General features: G+C 40.0%; 1 protein-coding gene across 2 annotated transcripts in view; it reads left to right on the top strand.

Annotated features, from left to right (window-relative positions):
- Positions 1-8,851: 8,851 nt before the first annotated feature.
- The window catches only part of arhgap5 (Rho GTPase activating protein 5), a 46,352-nt gene continuing 31,818 nt past the window's right edge, over positions 8,852-23,385 (top strand). The window contains exons 1-3 of one of the 2 annotated variants that reach the window (XM_017713434.2): positions 8,852-9,092; positions 13,407-17,308; positions 17,540-17,690. In XM_017713434.2, coding sequence (XP_017568923.1) covers positions 13,589-17,308; positions 17,540-17,690 — 3,871 coding nt within the window. In that variant the 5' untranslated portion in view covers positions 8,852-9,092; positions 13,407-13,588. The remainder of the gene's footprint in view (positions 9,093-13,406; positions 17,309-17,539; positions 17,691-23,385) is intronic. The other variant, XM_037541852.1, reaches the window with a different exon arrangement.

Here is a 23,385-nt window from a genome sequence, read left to right as displayed (position 1 = left end):
GGCTAAATGGGGGGTGGGAACATAGAGAAACAAACTGAAACCAATCCAACTTGTGACATGAGTGCAGAGAACACATTAAATGTGGTAAAAATAGACTGAACATTTACTTATTTATAGCCTGTTTTGCTTTTGTTGTTGATTGTACTCCAGACGTTAAAGCAACATGGACTAGAGGAATTTGGGGTTGGGTTTCAGAAGAGGGGGTGTTCTCATGTCTGGACTGGACCAGAATCTAGCACCAAAATTTTAACGAGTACTGAAGCAACAGTCTATTGGATTCTGGGAAAGACAGGGATTGAGTAGTTTTGTAGGCTGAGCTAAATAATGCAGCAAATACAACATATACTTACTATACTTAATATACTTAACCTACCACATTAATGAATGAACTTCTAGTGGCGTTCCATTTTTTTTACATACTGTTTAGTATGCTAGTATGCAGTTTTAGATGCAGCCATGGCCATGGGGTAACATGGGTGCTGTCACCCATGGGGTGACAATAATTAAATGTCTTATACCAGATAGAATTGGGTACTATATTAATGATTTCAAGGGAAACATCATGTAGGAATGGGTTACCTTTAGATTAGTTGTACTCAAATATGTTAATGTTGAGTTTACTTAAAGCTGCACTGTGTAAGTTTTAGGGATTTGGAGCCCTCTCTAGTGGAAATATGTAATTGCATCCAACATACAGAAAATCATTTTGTAAAGTTGGTTGTGCTTTGATTGAGCAAATGAATCTAGTACTTGCAAGCGCGTTGAAAGAGCATGTTCAAAGAGAACTCAGTCCAAACATGGGAAGGAACATGTCTTCAGAGGATAAAAGTGAATTATCTACTAATATCATTATTGTCTTCATCAGTATAGTGTGGAGTCAAGCTGGACCTTCTTTTTGAGACTGTACATGTGTTGTTAATATGTAAAGATGTACAACATGGTCTTAAAGACTACCACAAAATCCAACACAATACCTCTGACTTTTTAAACTGTTGTTTCAGGCTTTACAGAGCAAATTGCAGGAGCGCACAGACAGATTTTAGTGTGGGTTTTTTTTTCTCCTCACTAATTTTAACAGAAAACATAGTGCAACAAAAGGTTATGTCAAGTGGTTCCATGCAACCATGTTAAGTTGCTTATACTTGATTGAGCAATTTGTGCTTAGTGAATAGAGTAAATGAATGAATGAAATGAATCACATACAAGAAATCTATTAAAATGGGCTGTTTTTATTTAAGATTAAGAGACCCTTATTAGTCCCACAACTGGGAAATTTCACCTCCGCATTTAACCCATCCATGAAGTGAAACACCACATACACACTAGTGAGCACACACACACTAGAGGGCAGTGAGCACACTTGCCCAGAGCGGTGGGCAGCCCAATCCGCAGCGCCCGGGGAGCAGTTGGGGGTTAGGTGTCTTGCTCAAGGACACCTCAGTCATGTGCTGTCTGGGGATCGAATCGGCGACCTTCCGGTCACGAGGCTGGATCCCTAACCTCCAGCCCACGACTGCCTGTGAATGCGTTCAGCTAATGGAATTAGAAGAAGCAAATTATGAGTTTAAGTTTACAAAAGAATGGGCAAACGAATCACTGGCTCTAGAGAGCACCTTTCATGTTCTCATGTTGAAGCGGCAGCTTGAATTTGGTGACGCTTCAGCACCGGTTGGAATATGCAGAAAGAAGAAGAATCAGAGTTTGCTGCTAGCGGTGGCTAATCATTTTGTGTTGTACGAAGTTTGAGAGCCCAAATTTTAACAAATGTAGGATCATACTTATTATTTAGCACAAGAAAAAACAAGGGAGGGTACATCCTCGTCGTCAAAGAAGCAAACACACAATGGCCACCATAGGTTCTGCTACGCTTGGGGAGGGGAATTCAGTTGGTCTGCAACCTCACCATTTACTGCCGCTAGATCTTACACGCTGCATTTTTAAAGAGCATCAATGAGTGAAAACTAATTAATCAATTGATTAAAACCAACAATCAAGCCATTTAGTTTTTTTGAGAATATTAGGGATGAGTTCACATCGTTTCCCATGTTTTGTGGTACAATCAATCCAACATTAGCTTTGCACAAGGCAAGCTGGTGTTTGATCAGGTAAAATGGTGAACTAATAGTATAGAGACTCTGGCAGTAGGAAATCGAAACCACACTTGGATGTGAGTACCATAAGGCAGTGTTTACCTAGTAAGTTAATGGAGTCCATAAAAATGCAAATCCAAAATCCAAGCAGTTATATTCTTTGTGGGTTGAGGGGTTTGAAAGCATATTTCATTGACATGGCTGTGATATCATTGGCAGCAGAATAAAAGCAGCCTTTGCCCCATGCAGTAAGTAAAGCATAGAATACCCGTAGAGAGTGTATTGCTTCCTGAGGCTATGAGGAAAAAAAATCAATAATTAAATCAGGGAGCTGTGCCGCACAAGACAGGCGAGAGGGTGTCTGCTTTCCGTGTCACCTGAGGTTCATGGAAAATGAATGAGCATCGATAAGATGAATGAATAGGAGATAAATGAATAAGCCAGATGGTTGTAGAGGGACAACATGAAAGGTTTTCTGTTTCTTGATAGATAAAATGATAACAACGACATCTTAAATTTCAGCACACAATGAGCTTTCCAGGCTTTAAATATGGTCCATAGTGTGCAGGACAGTTTTTTTTTTTTCTAGAATCTGTCATTTCTAATCTTTCATTTACTTTGTTTACTTCTTCATTTCAAACATCATGTTTTATTATTGGAATACTGAGCTTGTCTTCCTGAGCAAAAAAGGCATACTTTCATAGTATTCATCACAATTTTAATGCCCATATTCATTTCATTATTCATGTTACAAACTAAGAAATTATTTTTGTGAATATGAGCAAAGTCTAATCCACAGGCTGTCTTCATAACTTAACTAAAACACCATCCGCGTGTATTATATAGTAGATATGCATGTATTATTGATTGACTTTGGGTGATGTACCCCTGTTGGAGCCTTGGTTTTTCAAAATGTTATCTTATGCAGTTAGCATGCTTAAAATAAATTCTAATTAATGTTTGATGTTGACGGCTGATTTCAAAAAGCATTGGGTCATGCAGACTGCTAAAGGTCTGAATCAGTCAGTGTTTTTCTTTCTAAGTTCATTTCATCTTGAGCTTTGTTTCTTTTCAGCTATGCAGCTTGTCAGACAGACTCACCAAGAAAAAAAGCCACTTCCTGCATTCCAAAATTAGGAAAAATGGATGCGTCATGAGAATTCTAAAGGGCTGTAAATTTCAGCAGGACTTTCACTCTTTTGAAGCACTGAGCAATCCACAGCCTTTCACAAACTTCTTGGAAAATGGGTTTGCAAAACCTACACTCTTAAGGTTCATTTGATTGGTGAAATGGTTCTTCAGATTAATGGAGAACGCATTTTGTAAATGGTTCTATATATAGCACCAAAAAGGGTTCTTGTTACAAGCTTGACATTGTAAAAACAGCAGAACCTTTTTGGTGACACATATACGACACATTCTCCATCAATCTGATGAAAGATTTCACCATGCAAAGAACCAATTAATCATAAAATGGTTCTATATAGAACTCATGGTTCAAAATAGAACCATTGCCTTTACCATCTTTCTTTAGGAATGTAGCCAGAAAAAATAGGAATTCTTGATACAGGTTACTCGCATTCTTGTTTATTTTACTGGGCATGTGAGTGGTCTCTCAGTTTCCCCATCCATGGCCCCATTCCTGGTGACCTCTGAAACCTGGCCCCGCCCAGGGTTCCCGAGCGTGGACCTGTAACCATGGCGATGCAGCTGCGGCGCTGCCCAGGGTAAATAGCCGCAGCTGGTTCCAATTGCGCAGTACGATCAGGGACTGCGTGCATGCTTTGGGGGGCTTGGGGGGAGTAGGTTATGAGGCCAGTCCACCCCCCAGCTCTAACCATTCTCTGCTCTGATTATAGCTTTGTGTTTGCTCAGCTAAAGCAGGCATCAACACTTGACTGTTAGCTGAGTAAGCAGCCCTGAAGATTTAAGGGAAATTCATTTTGAGCAATGACATTCAGCTGGGCCTTACATCCGAAAAGATAACATCATTTACATCACTGAATAGTTTTAAATGCCTGAAGTTCATCAAAACTGACTCGGCGGAAGGTTTTTTGTTAGCACTTAACAATAATTAGACTCGTCTAGCATAATGAGTTTATACCCAGAGAGCTGGTGCAGCAGGCGTGCTCAGCTGGACCCTCCAGGGCAGCTGCCCATGAATCGGCGGATCTGAGAGAAGTGGGTCCGGGAGATTTTGGGGGTAGGGGAAGGTGAATAATTCATGGTGATGCAGAGGAGCGAGGAGGGGGAGATTTGAGAAAGGCACAGGCAGACAGGCGAGGTCTGATGTGAAGGCTGCTGCTGCGCTTTTGATGTCAGCACAAACATGTGCAGGTTAGTTAGAGGTAGGCCCCGACACCACTGCTTGCTGACATTGATTCTGCTCTTAAAGGAATTGCTCAGCAAGAAGTCAAATTCACAAATTTAACCCTTAGCACATATATATTCCATGGGATAACGCAGCTTTGATGTATGAAGTTCTGCTTTTTTTTATTTTTGCACTGGAGCCATGAGGCTAACACATCTAACAAGTTATGGAAGCTTATAGCAATTGGTTTAGCATCATGCAAACTGAATGCACTGAATTATCACACAGTAACAATGCTGCGCAAAAGTCAGAGTGCACCCTTCATTCGTTTAATTTCCAGTCAGCTAAGTTATTCATCTTCAGGATATATATCTCAGGAGATATCCACTTGCAAAGGTGGTCATACAAAGTGAAAAAATACGAGTTCACAAAACGGGATGATTAAAAAAAAAAACGGGACTCCGAATAACCATGTAAGACCTGATAGACCACCAAAAGTGAAATCAAACATTTACAATACACTGATTCACATTCACCTAGCAAGACTTTGATTATTATTAAAGAGAAAATGGATAGGTTAATTTTGGTTTAGTGCCCAGAAAAAAGTGTTTCACAATACTAAACAAGCTGCATAAAATGGCTTTAATAGTGGAAAGAAAAAAAAGTATTTTTCTTTCCTCTGTTACCAAAACGACTATCATAGACACACAAATAGGAAATAGTTGCTGCTATGCTGATAACAGGGCTTTTTCGTTGGCCTTTTATGGTGAAAGAAAAACAGAATTTACAAACTGTCTTAGGGGCAGTAATAAAGGGTCAAGTGAGGAGTGTGTGTGTTTGATAACCCACACATTGTGCAACACACACAAATCTCGCAGTCTATTTATAACCTTTGTTTGCCATGATGTGAGCGGATCTCTGCAAGAATCCTCATGCTTGTAGGCAGATAGTTCAGTAGCCCAAGTCAAACGGCATGCATCTTTAAGAAGTACACCAGCTTATTTTAACCTAACCTTTATCAGCTAGATCTGTATCACACAGCTGATTTCTGTGGGCAGTACTTTCAGCACTTTTGTCTGTGTATAGAAAAGAACAGAAAAATTGTTCATTCTTAATACAAAAAATCCAAAAGGTTGGGACAGTATGTGAAATGCCGATAAAAACAGAAAGCAAAGATTAGTATTATACAATTCTGTTTGATCAGTATTACACTGAACTTTATTTTGTTTCGTTTGTAAATATATGCACCAACTTTGAGGCCTGTAACATGTTGCAAACCATTCTGGGACAGGAGCATGTGTACCACTGTGTTACCTCACCTTTCCTCTTAACAACACTTACAGAGACTAAAGACACATATTAATATTTCTGAGTTTTGATGGGGTTTTTTTGCCATTCTTTTACATAAAAATCATGGTGCTAAACAGAACCATTGCCTTTACTGAAGAACCCTTGATGAACCACATTTTTAAGCATGTAGTCTAACTTTTTTGGAAAGTGTTGTAGGCATAAATTTCCGGATGAGCCTTTATTTGCGAAAGTTGATAGTTGATCAGTGAAATGTATCAAAAGCTTTATCTATTGAAATATTTCTTTTTAATTGATTATCTGATGATCGACCGTATTTTTTAGATGCAGACTTAGGATGTGCTCAGACATTAAAATGCTCTCTTAGAGGAAGTCATGGATGCACAATGGCTAATGGAAGTAACAGACGTCAAATACAACCTCATAGTGTGATCCAATTTACTCTGCAAGATCCGAGGCCTTTGTGAACAGTCCAACACTCGACCTCTAGACCATGATTAAAGGACATAGGTCGGAGATTTCTCTGCTTTTGATTTAGAGTCAGGGCGCTGGAAAAGTAAAAACCTGAGTGTACCAGCCAACACATAAACAAGCAGACATTACAGAACTTTTCGTAACACTTAAGCAAGTACAGTGACAGCCAGGTTTCAGTTCAAGTCCACTGACTGCAAATATAATTATATCAAGAGAAAAAGGAACCTCTGCTGTTATATGCAAACACACAACATATACCAAGACCATCTGTGGGCTACTTCTGTGTTTGCAGAAGTAGCCTATGGTGACCAATAAACAGTGTTTTGTTATGGTTTGTACAGCCAACAAATAAACAGTTCTGAGAGTGTAGAAACCTATAAACCAAATTGGAAACACCAAATAAAAGCACACACAGTAACACAGAATAATACAATTGTGCTTAGTACAAATGTACCTCTTGGTAAGTTCATTAGTTAATTTCACAGAACAAAAAAATCACAATCAATGGATTCTACTATTGACGGCGTGGAGGGCAACTGTACAATGAGCTGGAATTGCCCCAGTATATAAAAAGCTTTGGGCTCAAATTCCAGCTGCTTGTTCCTGTTCATATTGACCGATGGCCAAGGGCCAAGCTATTACACAAGAATCTTGCCTAGGATCTACAAAAGATTGTCACAGAAGAATGACAGCTGCCAATTCCCACACAAATGTTAAATACATTATTATACTGTAATAGGATATTTATTATATGATAATGACTAATGACTAATAAACACCCTAAAACTACTTAAAAATAAAAGGTGGACCTTAAGCTGGGCTCAGTTTGAGAGTCATGGACAGAAAAGGACAGTGTAAACAGGACAGGGCGTCCTGCTCTTCTTGAAGTGTTTTGTATTGGATTTGAATTGCTGAGAGACAGCTGAGCCCACACCCAAACAAGCCCGTGGGACAATAGGTCTCTCACTTCCGGGGATAAATTTAGCAAAATATGCTTTACAAAACACTAAGTAAAACAAATAATTCTGTATAGTCTGCAAATTTTATTATTTTGTATTGTTTTGCATAACGTTTATTTCTCACAAAATAAATACATTTTTTTTCTAGAATCTTTTTTTGTGTGAAGTTAACTGTGGGGGCTTCAGTGAACAATGGAACAATATGCTGTGGTCTTTTGCACTGATCATATCGATGAAAAAAAATCTAAATTAGCAGAATTAGGTTACAGTCCACTGTGGACGTGCTGACCTAGTGTAAGGTCACGTGTATGGTCATTCTCTCAGATTCATTAGAAGAGGAACAGGCTAAATTTCACTTGCAGGAGGAAAGGGGACAGTAAGCTACATTAGCAAATGGCAAGGATTATCAATGACCTTGAAAGCCTTATGGAACAAAATCTTGTTTATGTTTATTCAGTGCAACCTCCTCCACCTTCTCAAATATATTTGATACAATATAATTCTAAACAATACTGCATTGTTCATAATTCTGCAGTTGGAATTATATATGCAAATTATACCATTTTAAACATTAAAATGGTCATTATGCACAGATTACTCAATTCTCAGGTGATGTTTTTGAGGAGATTAGATGTAAGATGATTTTCTTACATAAGGGAAACAAAAAAGAAACCTGAATTTCATCCAAAATGATAAAAACAGTAAAAATGGGACTAATAACAACTGCACAAGACCTGCTGGACCACAAAAAAAAAAAAAAAAAAAAAAAAACCTGGTTGGAAAACAAACACAAGTGTATTTGTGCATTCTTCTACTGTGAGAAAACAACTTAGCACTATAGATCTGAAAGGATGTGTGGCTGCCGAAAGACCATCACTGAGAAAGAAAAAGACCAAATAAGAAGATATAAACAAAAAGCTGCTGGTGTTCTCAGAACAATGGAGTGACCACTCCAGAGTCCAGACATCAACATTTACATTTACATTTACAGCATTTAGCAGACGCTCTTATCCAGAGCGACTTACAAGAAGTGCTTTGTCAATCTAGAGAAAGTATCTTTGCTAGTTACCAATATCTATTAACTTTGCTAGTTATACCAATATTAGAAAAAGACAGACTGCTAGAACATCACTGAACGTGTGTGGCATTGCATGAGAGGCACAAAATGGAACCAACTTCTGAGACTAAACTTTAGAGGTGTGGAAAAATATTCCTTTTTTGTAAAACTGAAAAATCCGAAAAGAAAGGAAGCTTTAATAAAGGCAAAGAGTGGACACACTGAGCGCTGAGCAGTTTGATATTATATTAAAATGTCTAGCCTTTTTGTACTTAATTGAATTTTGACTGGATATTAAATAAAGGATATAAATAATAAAATCACAAATCACAATATGGTGCCTGAATGATGAACATCAGTGGAAAAACATTTCAGTCTCTGCGTTGGTGCAGTGGCGATCCACATTTCTCCCAAACACGCCAGATTAACTGAAACACACTGAGGTAAATCCGGGCCTATTAACGCCTTTTATCGCTCAATTACAGTGAAAGACAACCGTGAACGCGCGGCGCGCTTCCGCACCGAAAGGAATGGAAAAGTTGGAGAGAGAGAGAGAGAGAGAGAGAGAGAGAGCGTGCTTCAGTGAGGGAGAGGGAGAGAGTGAGCGAGAGGGGGTGGGGGGTGAGAGAGGGAGAGAGAGCCGGATCTATCCGTCGCCATTACCGACTGGAATGAGAGGGGAGGGAGTCAGGCTCGGATTACCAGCAAACCACAAATACTGTTAAAACAGGTTAAAACTCTTCTTGTCGAAAATCTCTCGGATTCTTCCCGACGCCCGAACCTAAGGAGCGTTTGGAATTGTGTTCCTTGTCCGACTAGGTGGGATTAAAGAGGGGATATTGGGAATGCCTCCTCCTCTCTGTGGTGTCGGGAGCAGGGAGCGACCATGTTAGGTAGGGGAATGCGTTTGGAGAAGAGTGTCGTGACTTTCCCCGCTGTTTTCTGTGCTCTGCTCGGTGTGGTTTGTGTTGCTTTGTGTGGGAGGAGGACGAGGCGATGGCGTTGTGTGTCTCTGTCTAACACAAGCGTCTTTTTCACAGCTTCGCTGCGAGACTCGGCGCGGTCTATCGCGAACGCTTAGCCAGGCTAGCTGGACTGCTACCACACAGAGGAAGCGTTGTCCAGGCAAGGCCTGTGTCGAGGATGTGGCTCTTCATTCTGACCAGCGCAAACGAAGCGCCTTAAATTGTGCTTTATTTGATCTTCTGTCGATTAAAACAACAAACGGACGCGTTAACGGCGCCACTGTAGTACGAAAATACAGCCCATGGGTGCCCATGTATCTGTCCTCTGCGGCTGTGGTAACCTAGCTAAGCCCACCTATGTAGTCTAAGGGGTGGTGTTTCACCAAGTTATGCTTTTTTGCTCGGACTGAAACTGTGCAGGTCGTTAAATGTGAGGGTAACTCACTGGACCTGCAGTCGAAGAAACCCGTTTTGTCCTGTAATGCGCCCTCTTTGTACAGGCGAGGCTGTGGTGCTAGTGCTCCGGATAAAAAAGTCACAGAGGCTGCTCGTCGAAGTAAGTTGGCCAGCAGGCGTGGAGCTGATTGCCAGCGCTGTAACAATAGCTCTGCTCTATTCACCCCCAGCTCACAGACTTCACCCAGTTTCGACCACCTCGCATTTACCCCCTTTAATAGCCCGTAAAAGACTCTAACCCCGCTAACAACCGTTACATTTACACAGAGTAACACTTTATTTGGAGGCTGTCTTCATAGAGGCTTCATGACTCGTTCGTCAAGCGTTATAGAAAGTGATGCTTGAGTATTGGCGAATATCTTATGCTGGTGTTTGCAAGACGTCCAGTGTTTTGAGATAAATGACATTACATAAGGGTCCTCAGACTAAAGTGATGGACGCTTATTTGCTCAATTTCTAAGGCTGTTAGAGAAAACTTGTATTGTTTATTAGTTCTATGAAAAATGCCCTAAAACTAAAGTGATATAGGAACATTTGTATGAAAGTGATCAGTTTCAGGGCACAGTACTGATATATGGTGTTCTTAACTAGGTCTCTGCCTTATATGTTCAGTTACACGTGAATGATGCTTCATAACAGTGTTATAAAATGTCTGCTACTTCAGTTCAGGGCCCTCAGGTCAATATACTGTCATTTACATCATAAAAGAGGTCATGTCATCGTGCAAATACTGATATAAGCTGTTCATAAACACTCTCATTGTCATTCAGGGCTTATGCATGTGTTGGGAAGTCCCTATGTTAGTTAGCCTTTAAATAAATTATTACCATGAGATGTTAAAAAGAAAAAATAGTGGTGACACACCTAAAATGCGAGTTACGTTGAACTCTTTTGGCCGAAAGGAGTTTAATCACTTGCATTTCTGTAGAAAGGCAGAGGTTAACTACACCTATGTGTCGACATGGAAAAATGTAATTTGCCAGAGTTTCAGTCCTGCCTGATTTTTTATCACAAGTAAGCTCGATGTTGCAACGTGCTCCTCCATAAATGACTAACTGCTTTTCTTGGTTGTAATGACACTAACCGAAGTAGTCCTGTGAATTGAGGTAATCATTGGGGGAAAGTCTTCGATTCTCTTTTAATGGTTTAATGACTGTTATCTAATAGGTGTGTTACCCACTCCTGTGATATTGCTCCCATTAATCCACAGCAGTGTTCTTCACTGGAGGTCACAGTGTTGCACGATTTAATGTTCTCTCTCTGCCTAACACACCCTGAAACATTAAACTGTGGTTTGCCATCCAAGACTGAGAGAGAAAAGCTCAAAGCAGCATGTTTTGACTGAAAATCCAGACATCCTAGGGATCCACAGCATGTCATGCATCCGTCATTAGAAGACCATTTGATTCCTAGACAGACTGTGGCCAAGTTTGTATATATACACACTCCACAGACACATGAGATCAGAAAAACGACTCTGCAGACATACCTAATAAGGTCCAGTACTTTTTCGTCAGTTGCAAACTGTAATCCACAATTTTTTGCCACCACCACTGTACACAGAAGATAGAGGACTGTCTTGCAGTCTGCATGATTGTGTCATGTTTCCAGTGCCCTCTTGCATGAATGGCCTGTTCTGACCACAGCGTGGGTGCTGTCTGAGTATTTTGTGTATTTATATACGCCTCCGGGTTTGATCTGTTTCATGTGTATTCTGAGGTGTTAAGAGAGACAGGACATTAAAACGATAACTCTATCAAACAAATAAACCTATATTCACCTCCTGAACTGCTCATACACTCAACCCTTAGGCTCAAGACTACCCAGTTAGATAGCGTTGTTTTTGGGGCTATGGTTATTCAGCCATTTAAGGAAAGGGGAGGCATATTTAAGAAAGGGCTAACTTTATAGTTTATGTTTCTGGTAATAAACAGTATTCACAAATGTGCTTGCAAATGTTTAGTGTCAACGGTCACTTAACACCTAACCTTTGGTCAAAACCATGCTTGGTAAGTAGGAATAAACAATATGATTATATTTGTTATTATTATGATAAATGACATCACATTACATGTGTTTCATTGCAAAAACAGCATAATTATTATGGATACACAAAGATATAGAAGTCATGCCGGTAAAGGCAGATATTTGCTTACAAAAATCAGTTTCGACATCATGTTGTATTAACACTAGCAGTATGGGCTTGGCATTGTCATTCACAGGTGTTAAAGTTGCTCACTGATACACTCCTTAGCGTTATGGACCCCAGTTTTTGAATATTACACTGGTAACCGTTTGGATGGTCCTTCTCTTCTTTGGCCTGGGAAACACAATGTATTACCTTAAATTAAATATAGTTTGTGTTTTAGTCAATAAACAATATGAAAGGCAGCCTCTGCTCTGCCTCCACAATGTACATCAGTCCATTTCAGATGAGCTCAAACCAAAGGAAATCAGCAATCCTGGACATTGTTGGCGTAGGACTTCCACTGCCCATAGGTTAATTAACAACAGTTTGTCAAAGTATTCTTGAACCCAGGTAGTGATATCCATCACAGAAGCCTGAGGGTTTTTAAAGCAGTACTGTATGGGAGTTTAAGGGGTTTTTGTGGTTATAAAGGAGTCCTGTAGGCTCATTTTGTACTCAAACATGATTTCCTCATCTGTTTCGGATGCTTTTTGAACATGTTCCTAGTCTTAAATACTTCCTGTCCCAGCTTTTTGTACTGTGTTTGTGTGCATATTACGAAAAACAGTAAAGTTAAAAAAGATAAAACATTAGCTCATAGTAGATTTATAAATCAGTGCTATGTTTTTTCTGCAATTCACATAATGTCCCAACTTTTTTGGGTTGAGGTATCAGCATCAGCCCACAAATCTTTTATTGTGCATCTGCTGATTCTTTTTAGTCTGTTCCAACTTATCAACCCCCAGAAAAACTAAATATTGTGATGCATATTGTGTGTTGTATGAAGGTTCTGTTTTATGATATTTTAAAAAAAAAAGTCAAATAGAGGACTACTGGTAGGGAAATGAACATACAGATATTAAATAATTTTTAAGAGAAAAAGCTTGAGAAAAAGTGCATGCCCATAGCACTCTTAATTGAGTTTAGAAAATCTTTATTGTAACATTGCTATGAACAAAAAAAAATCTCTTGCATTTAATCTGTTTTCCATAAGAAACAAATAACATGTGCTTAGTAAGATAAAAAAAATAAAACATACACAGACAATGTAAGAGCACAGCCAACTTAATGTTTTAATTCAGCAAAGAGTGCCATGGATATTCACTTTTTCTTAAGCTACTGTAATGTATTTTTGCCATGTTGCCCACCCCTATTAGTAAGGGTCCAGTAAAGTCCATCTGTTTATGTAGTATACAAGACTCTGGTTCAGTTGTGGAATACAACTTTAAATGACTAAAAAGAATAGCAACCTATGAGGTGCCTAATTAGGTGTGTGTAATAAACTGCTAAGAATTTGTGAGAACATGTTTATCATGATCTTACAAAATTTGTATTATGACAACATTGCTTTGATGTATTGATAATATTGCTTTATAGCTTATTGTAGTTAATGTAGCTTACTGTTATTAATTGACTACTGCATCTCCTGTAAATAGAGAAAAGCAGGTTTCTTTTTATTACAGTGTATATTACAGTATAACTATATTTACAATTAAACTATGGATGACCATAGACATCTGAGCTCTCATGTTTCCAATAATACAAGTACCTCTGAATTGTTCAGTCAGTCATTAATTTATATTTCTAATATATTACAGGTAGGTGATACCCAAGGGCAAGTGCAGCTGCCCCGTGGCGGATGGTCCTGAGGAAAAGGAAAAACGACCGAGTGAGTTCCGAGTGAGACATGGAAATGCATCACCAGTAGCAAATGGAACTTCATCCTTGCCTTGCTGGCAGACTTTGCTTGGAGTGACAACGCAATGAGAGGGGCGGTATAATGGCCAAAAATAAGGAGCCCCGTCCGCCGACATATGCTATCAGCGTTGTTGGGCTCTCAGGCACTGAGAAAGAAAAGGGCAACTGTGGTGTAGGCAAGTCCTGCCTGTGCAACAGATATGTGCGCCCCAGCGCGGATAGCTACTACTCGGAGCACACTTCTGTGTTGAGCACAATTGACTTTGGAGGGCGTGTGGTGAATAATGATCACTTTCTGTACTGGGGGGAAGTACTACACAGAGGGGACGATGGCCTTGAGTGTAGAATTCAAGTCATTGAACAGACTGAATTTATTGATGATCAGACCTTTTTGCCTCATCGGAGCACAAATTTGCAACCGTACACTAAGCGGGCTGCAACTACAAAGCTGCAGTCCGCTGAGAAGCTGATGTATATTTGCACAGATCAGCTTGGCTTGGAGCAGGATTTTGATCAGAAACAGATGCCAGATGGGAAGCTGAATATTGACGGCTTTGTCTTGTGCATAGATGTAAGCAAAGGATGCAATAGAAAATTTGATGACCAGATGAAATTTGTCAGTAGCCTTTACTCACAAATTACCAAGTCAAAAAAACCCATTATAATTGCTGCAACAAAATGTGATGAGTGTGTAGAGCAATATTTAAGAGATGTCCAAACTTTTGCTGCAAGCAAAAAGAATCTTCTGGTGGTTGAGACTTCGGCTCGATCGTCTGTCAATGTGGAGCTCTGTTTTAATGCTCTGACCCAGCAAATGGACAAAACACGAGGCAAACCCAAAATTATCCCTTATTTGGAAGCTTACAAAACACAGAGACAATTAGTAGCCACTGTCTCAGACAGGTTTGACAAACTCATTGTGCAAACCGTTAAAGATTATCACACAAGTTGGAAAATTGTGAGCAGTACTTTGAAAAACCACTCAGACTATGAGGAGTACATCAACTTGGAAGGCACCAAAAAGGCTAGGAGCACCTTCTCTAAGCACATTGAACAGCTGAGGCAAGAGCATATCAGGAAGAGGAGGGAGGATTACCTCTCCAGTCTGCCAAAAATTTTGAACAAGTTGCTTAACAACTTAGAAGAGATTGAGAACCTGAGCTGGGCAGATGCCCAGAACCTCATGAAGAGCAGGGCTGAGTTTCAGTACTACTTTGTTGTGCTAGAGCAAACCCCTTGGGATGAGACAGATCACATTAACAAAACGGATGACAGAAGAGTGCCCTTTGACATCCTCAAAACTTCAGAAGGCGAGAGGATTTATCAAAACCACGTCCAGCACTTGATATCAGAGAAGCGGCGACTGGAAATGAAGGAAAAATTCAAGAAGACACTGGAGAGAGTGCATTTCATAAGTCCTGGCCAACCCTGGGAGGAGGTTATGTGTTTTGTCATGGAAGACGAGGCTTACAAATATATAACCGAAGCTGATCGCAGAGATGTTTACGGACGACATCAGCAGGAAATTGTTGAAAGGGCCAAAGAGGAATTTCAGGAAATGCTGTTTGAGCATGCAGAGTTGTTTTATGACCTGGATTTGAATGCCACCCCAAGCTGTGACAAAATGAGTGAAATCCACGCTGTACTTAATGAGGAACCCAGATATAGAGCTCTTCAGAAACTCGCCCCAGATAGGGAGTCCCTTTTACTGAAACACATTGGGTTTGTTTATCACCCAACCAAGGAGACATGCCTGAGTGGGGCGAGCTGTGTGGATCTGAAAGTTGAGCAGGTCCTTGCAAACAGGCTTGTTCAGCTGGACCATGGTCGTACAAGTCTGTACTACAACAGTGCCAATCTTGATAAAGTCAACTTGTGTCTTATTGGCAGAGAAGGACTAGCTCAAGAACTTGCAAATGAAATAAGAGCTCAGTCCACTGATGACGAATACACCCTGGATGGTAAGATCTATGAGTTAGATCTCTTGTCCGTTGATGTAAATTCTCCCATGCTTTTGAACCATTCTTGGGTATCGACTTTCAAACCTCATGGGTTCTTCTGTGTCTTTAGTTCAATAGAGTCACTCAATTACATCGGTGACCGCATAAGCCGAATCCGAGCTGAGATCACCCAGAGCAGAAGAGACAGGTTTACCCAGCCATTGCCATTTATCCTTATCTTAGCCAGTCAGCGAGACAGCGTTTGCAAAAACATGCCTATTTTAAGGCATCAGGGCCAACAGCTTGCCAATAAGCTACAGTGCACATTCATAGACATACCCTCTGGGACCTTTCCACGAAAGTTTAATGAGTCTCAAATAAAACAGGCACTCAGAGCAGTCCTAGAGGGCCTAAAGCACAATTTTGATGTGATGAGCCCAATGCCCTCCATCAAAGATCTCTCTGAAACAGATTTGCGGATAGTTATGTGTGCCATGTGTGGGGATCCGTTCAGTGTTGATCTTATTCTTTCACCTTTTCTGGACTCGCATTCCTGCAGTGCTGGTCAGCCTGGCCAGAGCAACACCCTGATCCTCGACAAAATCATTGGCGACAGTCGCAGACGCATACAAGTCACCGTCCTCTCATACCACTCTTCAATTGGAATCAGAAAGGATGAGTTGGTCCATGGATACATACTTGTCTATTCAGCAAAACGAAAGTCTTCCATGGCTATGCTGCGCGCATTCTTGGCAGAAGTCCAAGATGTCATTCCAGTCCAAATGGTGGCCATCACAGATAGCCAGGCTGATTTCTTCGAGAATGAAGCAATCAAGGAGCTGATGACTGAGGGGGAGCACATTGCCACAGAAATCACAGCTAAATTTACAGCGCTCTACTCCTTGTCACAGTACCATAGGCAGACTGAAGTGTTCACACCATTTTTCAACGAGGTGCTTGAGAAGAAGAATGGCATAGAGAGCTCCTTTATGTTTGACAACACACGGGATGGACCGGGCACCACTGAAGATGTCTTCCCCCAGTCACCTCACAGTCACTCACCAGCCTACACATACTATCCTGACTCTGAGGATGATGCAGAGGGACCACCACCTTATAGTCCTATAGGGGATGATGTGCAGCTGCTGCCCACCCCTAGTGAGCGGAAGTATAGAATCGACTTGGAAGGGAACGAGTACCCTGTCCACAGTACGCCAGTAGGTGAACATGAACGCAACCACAAAGTGCCTCCTCCTGTGAGACCTAAGCCTGTGCTAACCAAGCCCAATGTTAAGAAACTAGACCCCAACCTTTTGAAGACCATTGAGGCTGGAATGAGGAGCACCAGGAGAACACGAGGTCCAATGATGGTCCATGGTGAGGATCTTGAAGCGTCTGATAATTATGCAGAGCCTGCAGACACTCTGCTCAAATCCAAAGGCTTCAGCGATGACATTTACGTTGTGCCAGAGGACACCCATAGCAGAATAGTGAAGATGCGCAACTCTTTTGGTGGGCTTCATGGGCTTCATGGCGATGAGGAGAATGGTTTTGACCGCATGTCAAAGTCTCAGGGTGGCCGAAGGCCCTCTAAATACAAACATCGTTCGAAGATCCTTTTTAGCAAGACTAAAGCATACCATAGACGAGTTCACTCAGATGTCAGTGATGATGACTCGGGGCCTGCAGTGCAAAAGAAGAAAAAAGGAAGGGGTAACCGGGGCAGTGAAGAAGACCCTCTACTCTCACCCGTCGATCCTTGGAAAGTAGGGATAGACAATCCAGCCATCACCTCAGACCCAGAGCAGGATGACAAAAAGCCGAAGAAAAAGAAAGCACCGAAAAATAAGGAACCCAAAAAGGTGAGCTGACATGTTTATCTTTACACCTCAGTTTATGTTAAAAGTGTTTATGGAAAGGTCTTTTTCTGGCTGATTTTAGCAGTGTTCTGTATATTAACTGGAGTACATGACTATACCATACTTTCCTGTAGAAATTCATGGGCTATGTTGAAATTTGCCTGCTGTTGCTTCGTTGATGGTTTTAGTATCAACTTAACAGAATATTTTATATGAATTTTAATTGTTGTACAGGTAAAAGTAAAGACTACAAAGCCTTTATATCCACCAACTCGGAGAAACTGGGAAAGCAACTACTTTGGGATGCCTCTGCAAAATGTGGTCACTCCTGAGAGACCTATTCCATTATTTATTGAGAAATGTGTGGACTACATTGAACGCACAGGTCAGTTTCATGGTTCTGATTAATATTTTTGTAGTAAAGCTTGAAATGTTTACAGTTGAAATGCCAGCCATAATTTTTTTGAGCATGGAAATTAGCTTCCTTCACTTCCTTTGCCTGTTACTTTTGGATCCCATTTCCTGTTTATAGATTAAACCTAGTGTTGGACTAAATTGCATCATCAGAGGTGATTCACTGATGAAAATTCTTTATTTAGTCTAGGTTTGCTTATCGTCAACTATAGGGATGTGCAGTTGTCAGGGCAGTTAACGAGTACATGCCAGTTACTGTTGGAAAACCCATTAGTCAGTAGTCATTTAATTATGTTATCAGTGCATGATATTAAGGGGTTGGCAGATGTTTCATCTATTTGTGAGATGTTCTGTGCTTTTGTAGTGACAGGATTGGATCTGCATCAAAGTGATGTTGAGTGTTGCCGGTTAACAGCTAAATCTGTATTGAATTGTAGGTTTTCAGGAATGTTTGTTTTTTCTTAATGTGATTTTTCTATCATTAAGGGGAAACAACTTCTCAGAGAGCATTATTTTTGCAGTTTGTAAAAGTTTGATGTTCGCTGCGCTCTTTGATAATGCACTGTTTTGTGAGGGCCAAATTGAAATTTTTCATATATTAATTTGAGAACCTTTAATATGATCAAACCGATAACATCTTGGTCTGTGAAACTATCTTTTCCTTTTATTTTGTAAATCAGATTTAAGAGCTCAATTGTGATTGGCTAGATACAGATTTTAACAAGTGGACTCTGTTTCAGATTTCAACAAATAGACTCATGCAACATTTCAGTGGAGTTTGACAGCTGCAGTTTGTTCGGTCACAGCAGTGTGTCCTTCAGTGGCCTATTCTGTAACTGGTTGAGTGTTCAATGGAAACTCTGACCAGCATGGGCATCAATACAGCAGAGCCGACCAGCAATACAGGCCTAACTTTAAGCAATGTAATTTGAATGTGGCATCCGCACACGCCACCATTCAGAAACTGTCCAGCTCTGAGGTCAAAGCAGATGTACTGTTTAATGTTGTGATTTTGAGGGAGATGATGAGGTTACTCTTCCTTTTACTTGGCCAAGATGTAAACATTAGTAATATTTTAGCTAGAAAATAACCCCAAGTTAGCATATTTGGGAAGTTTCACAACATACATTTTACTAATCAGTCCATACAAGCCATATATGTAAACCAAGCTGCAAAACATCTTATTTTGAATGAGCTGTTTCTGAGATGTTATGAAAATCAACACATGTACATATGTTCACCTATTTAGCCTACACCAGTTTAGCTTCACCCATTCATGCTGAGAATATTTACATTTACAGCATTTAGCAGACGCTCTTATCCAGAGTGACTTACAAGAAGTGCTTTGTCAATCTAGAGAAAGTATCTTTGCTAGTTACCAATAGCTTAGAGAAAAAGACAGTCCTGGGCTCAGATACTGCTAGAAACAAAATGTCACAGAGAGAAAAAGGAATAGAGTTGAACGCAGAACTCTGTGCCATTCAGTGCAATACAATAACAATAAGATACAATACAATAAACTACAACACAGTGCAGTACAATAAATAATAAATATTATTTTTTATATTATTTATATATAATAGTATTTCAGACTGGACTGCTTTTAGAATGAGGTACAGTACAGGACAGCCAGTCAGAACAGAAATCAGTTACATAAATCAGTCTTATTTTTAGGTTAGAGAAAGGTTAGACACTGCATTTTAAAAAATAATGATGACTGTTGTTGATTTGTAAACCATGTAATTGTATAAGTGAACTGCAGAAGAAAAATAAGTGCAAGGAAAATACAGGATATGGGCCCTTTAATACAAGTGTACTGTGTTCCATACTGTCATGTCTGTCTCAGTAATGCAACAATAAAATTTATTGTAGTTTAGTTACAGTTCATGTCCTTGGTTGTATTAAGCACATCATATATTTAAAAGACTTTTAGATTCTTGTTTCATCAAAATCTTTGAAAGTGTAGTGACTTCTGTGCACCTCAAAAACATCACCAGGTTTTCACTACATCACTGCGTCAGCATGCAGAGGAAAGAATATTAACCAATCACATTGTTTTACCTAACCCTCCCCCCACATCATCTATCATGCTTAACTAGTTCAGAGACCCTCTCTGAAATATGTCTCAGTACAGAAGGAAAATGTTCTGTTTTCCGAGTCACACTGACTTTAACAAACACAACAGAATTAACCATTTCACACCAGGGGTGCAATGATTATTCGACTTAGTTGACTAAAATCGACGACCAAATTAGTTGGCAACGAATTTAGTCGTTGAATAGTTGGTGACGTCATTACGAGTCTTTCTTGTGCTTGTTTTGACATTATCGCTCACCGGAGACTTAACAACAGCGTGATCGTTGCCTCAAGAACAAAATCCTTAAAAGTGTGGAGCTAAACTCAGAAAAAAGGTTGTCAGTTGTGTTATTTGTAAAGACGAGCTTAGCTGCCGTGGGAGAACATCCTCCATAGGAGCATCGGAACACACAGGGTAGCTGGTCAAAAAGTTTTTTTAAGAAAATGTTTTATTGCTACTACTTTACACATCCTTGATTATAAATTTTGACAGGAAAAATATATTGCAGTTTTATTTATTTTTTTGTATCTGTTGTATTGGCAGTTTAAAGTTCATTTAACACCTAAGCAACTAACACCTCATGCCACTGTTTTTTTATTGTTTTTTTTTTTTTAAATTTAAGAATTTTGAGGATTTTCTTAGCACCAGATATTATGTGATACTGTTAAAAATAAGCAGTGCTGTTGAAGAATTTGCTTTGAGTGCATTTAGACCTCGTCAAGTTTACTGTGGTTGCAGTGGTGGCTCAATATGCCTATGGCTGTATCCGAGCATTGTGGGTCTTTATTTAAAAGCCCTTTCAGTGCATCTTGCCTGAAAGAGTCCTGCAGATGAAAGAGGTCATCAGGCCCCCCCTTCCCCAAACACACACACACACACACACACACACACACACACACACACACATATTCATCCTCATTCTCTGCTGCGCTTTAAAACCCAGAGGAAACGATTAGTCAAACTCAGCTAGTCCTTTACCAGTCTGAACATGCTGTATGCTTTGGCCGGCATCTCTGCTTCTTCCATTTTGTAATCTAGAGTCTGTGACACCAGGAACTGTATAGATTCACTGGATTTTTAGGGGTGTTTATTAATTGTCTTCAATGAATCACTTAGCACTTTCGCTGTCATTGTTCCCTAGCAGCAAGACGTTCTTCCTGAAATAGCTTAGCACTTGTATGTGACAGTGTTGCAACAATTAGTCAGCCGACAAAAATATATCTCTGAGAACTTCCATGTTGTGCATTCAAGGTATATGCAATGGCCTTTTAACCAGTTTACTGGTTTTGAGTGAACAGCATGACTTCCATCTTTGTTAGAATTATCTATGAAATGGCTACACTTCAGTGGCTGCCCGATTTTGGAATTGCTAGCACATCTACACAGGGAGATGAAACTTAATTCAAACAAACTGCTGAATATCTGCATACAGGGCTTTTCATTTATATAGCAGCAAATTTCTGTGGCTAATGAAATACTAAAAAAATCTATAGGCTATGCAAATCTGTCACATTAAATGCCTACCAGGAAAGTATTTGGCGTGTTGCTGATGAGTGAACTTCTTTTTGCCATTAATATTCTGATGAGTGATCAAGCATACAAGATAATTTGTGTCATCTTGCACACACATACATACACCGAACTTACCTGAAACACTGCAAACTGTACGCGAAGTTCTTTCTGATGGTGTTCATGTAAATTGTTACTGGAACTCTTGTAGAACTTGATTGCTTGTCTTGAAAGGGAAAAAAATGCACAGTCTAGAAAACATGCTGGATATGTACTGTATGTCCGTTAAATACTGTTTAATGTTTAACTTTAAAAAGTAAGACGTGTTCACAAAGCGGTCGGTTACTGCCACTGTTTGCTTAGGTGCTAGCTAATGCAGAGTTTTTGTTTCAGCTAACGCAGAGCATTTTGTAGGTACTGTCACTATTTAGTGATACTTGACTAGCATCAGAAGTAGGTTAATACACATGACAATTTATTAGCAAATTCAGTGTGTTTAACATCCCAAATTTGAACAAATGCCATTATGTTGTTTCAGGAATAATCATAACCCGAAACATACACCATGCAAGGAACGAAAGCAGACGCCTCAAGCTACCCAGACTGGGGTTCACGTGTAGTTGTGTTCAAAAATGTGTCATGACGCATTTCATAATGCGACACAAGCGCAAGCTGCATTCTGAGCGTCACAGCAAGGGGCGCTATAGTGACAGCCAAGCCTGACCAAGCGGTCTTGTACACCCAGCGTGCTTTCTCAACTGCCATAGCAGATGACCATGCAAAGATAGTTAATCATATTTTTATGCCATCACATTTCCAATCCAAGAGAAGAGGTAAAGCAGCTCACTGTCCTCTACTGTCCACATTTAGCCGTTGAGGCTGCTGGAATAACAGTAGATCCTTCTCTCTGATCTGTACTCTATCGCCCCCTTCAGTACTTCATGTTTTACCTCCACAGCAATGTAAGAATGTGCAGCGAGTTTGTACAGAAGGACCGAGCGTTTGCATTGCATTGACCAAGCATTCACATTTGCGTTCATGTCCTTGTGTTGAGTATGTTTCTGGCCTACAAATTCATTAGAGTGTCTCTATTTTAGTTTATTAGTAATCCTAATAAAGTATTAGTAATCCCTGATATAGCCTTGTGTTTCAGTCTAATGTTGAGTAGCCTATTCTGCCAACTAATAGTAAAAGTCATAATAGAAGTCTCAGTTTCAATCCATCATTCAGTGAATAGCCTATTGTTTCGAGTGTGTAGATTTATAAAGGAATACCACAGGGCTAGGGGTTGATAACCTGGAGGTCGGTACCCCCTCAAGGGGTATGATTCCCGGCGAAGTCAAATGTGGTGCTGTAAAGATGTACCCATTATGAAACATAGAGAATAATTTTGATGAGCAGCTGGAGAAAAAGCCATGTCCCTTATTGAACATAACGCAAAAAATGATCTTGTTTCCAGTAGCATTCACACTTCACACTGAGGTAAACTTTAATTTGTAAACCTCAGAAGCGTCAACCAACAGAAAACAAAAGGGTGAGCTGTGATGTCTTTTTAAAAAAAAAAAAACTAAAGAAAGAAATGTATTTAGTATATTGTCATTCATCACAAGTCCAGTGAGTACGGGCAGTACTGATATGATATTAGGGATGCATCAGTACTGATACTGGTATCAGACATTGGGCTCATCTACTGATACTCATGCTTGTAAAAATGCACTGATACCAACATTTCTGTACCCGCTGATACCATGTGACATGAGCCGAGTTTACACTGCTGTGCTAATGAACAAATGCAGTGAAGTCACACAAAGAAGAGTTATTGACAGTCTGACAGTCGGTCACAAAGTCACTGGTCACTTTAAATATTCCACCTTGGCTAATTCCCGCCAGACCTACACTGTGTTATCTTGGCTTTTAAACACACAATCATAACCGCTTCCCTACTATGGGTAGAGACACGCAGGTCAGCCAAACGGAGGCAAAAGAGTAGACGTTTCCATCCAAAGTCCGTCTATGCTGATTTTGGTCTGACTGACTAGAACAGCAAGGTATATATGTTAATACAGTGATTTTTTTTGTA

Source organism: Pygocentrus nattereri, chromosome 10 (assembly GCF_015220715.1).
Source record: "Pygocentrus nattereri isolate fPygNat1 chromosome 10, fPygNat1.pri, whole genome shotgun sequence".
NCBI classification, from domain to species: Eukaryota; Metazoa; Chordata; class Actinopteri; order Characiformes; family Serrasalmidae; genus Pygocentrus; species Pygocentrus nattereri.
This window is presented reverse-complemented; position numbering and strand designations above follow the sequence as displayed.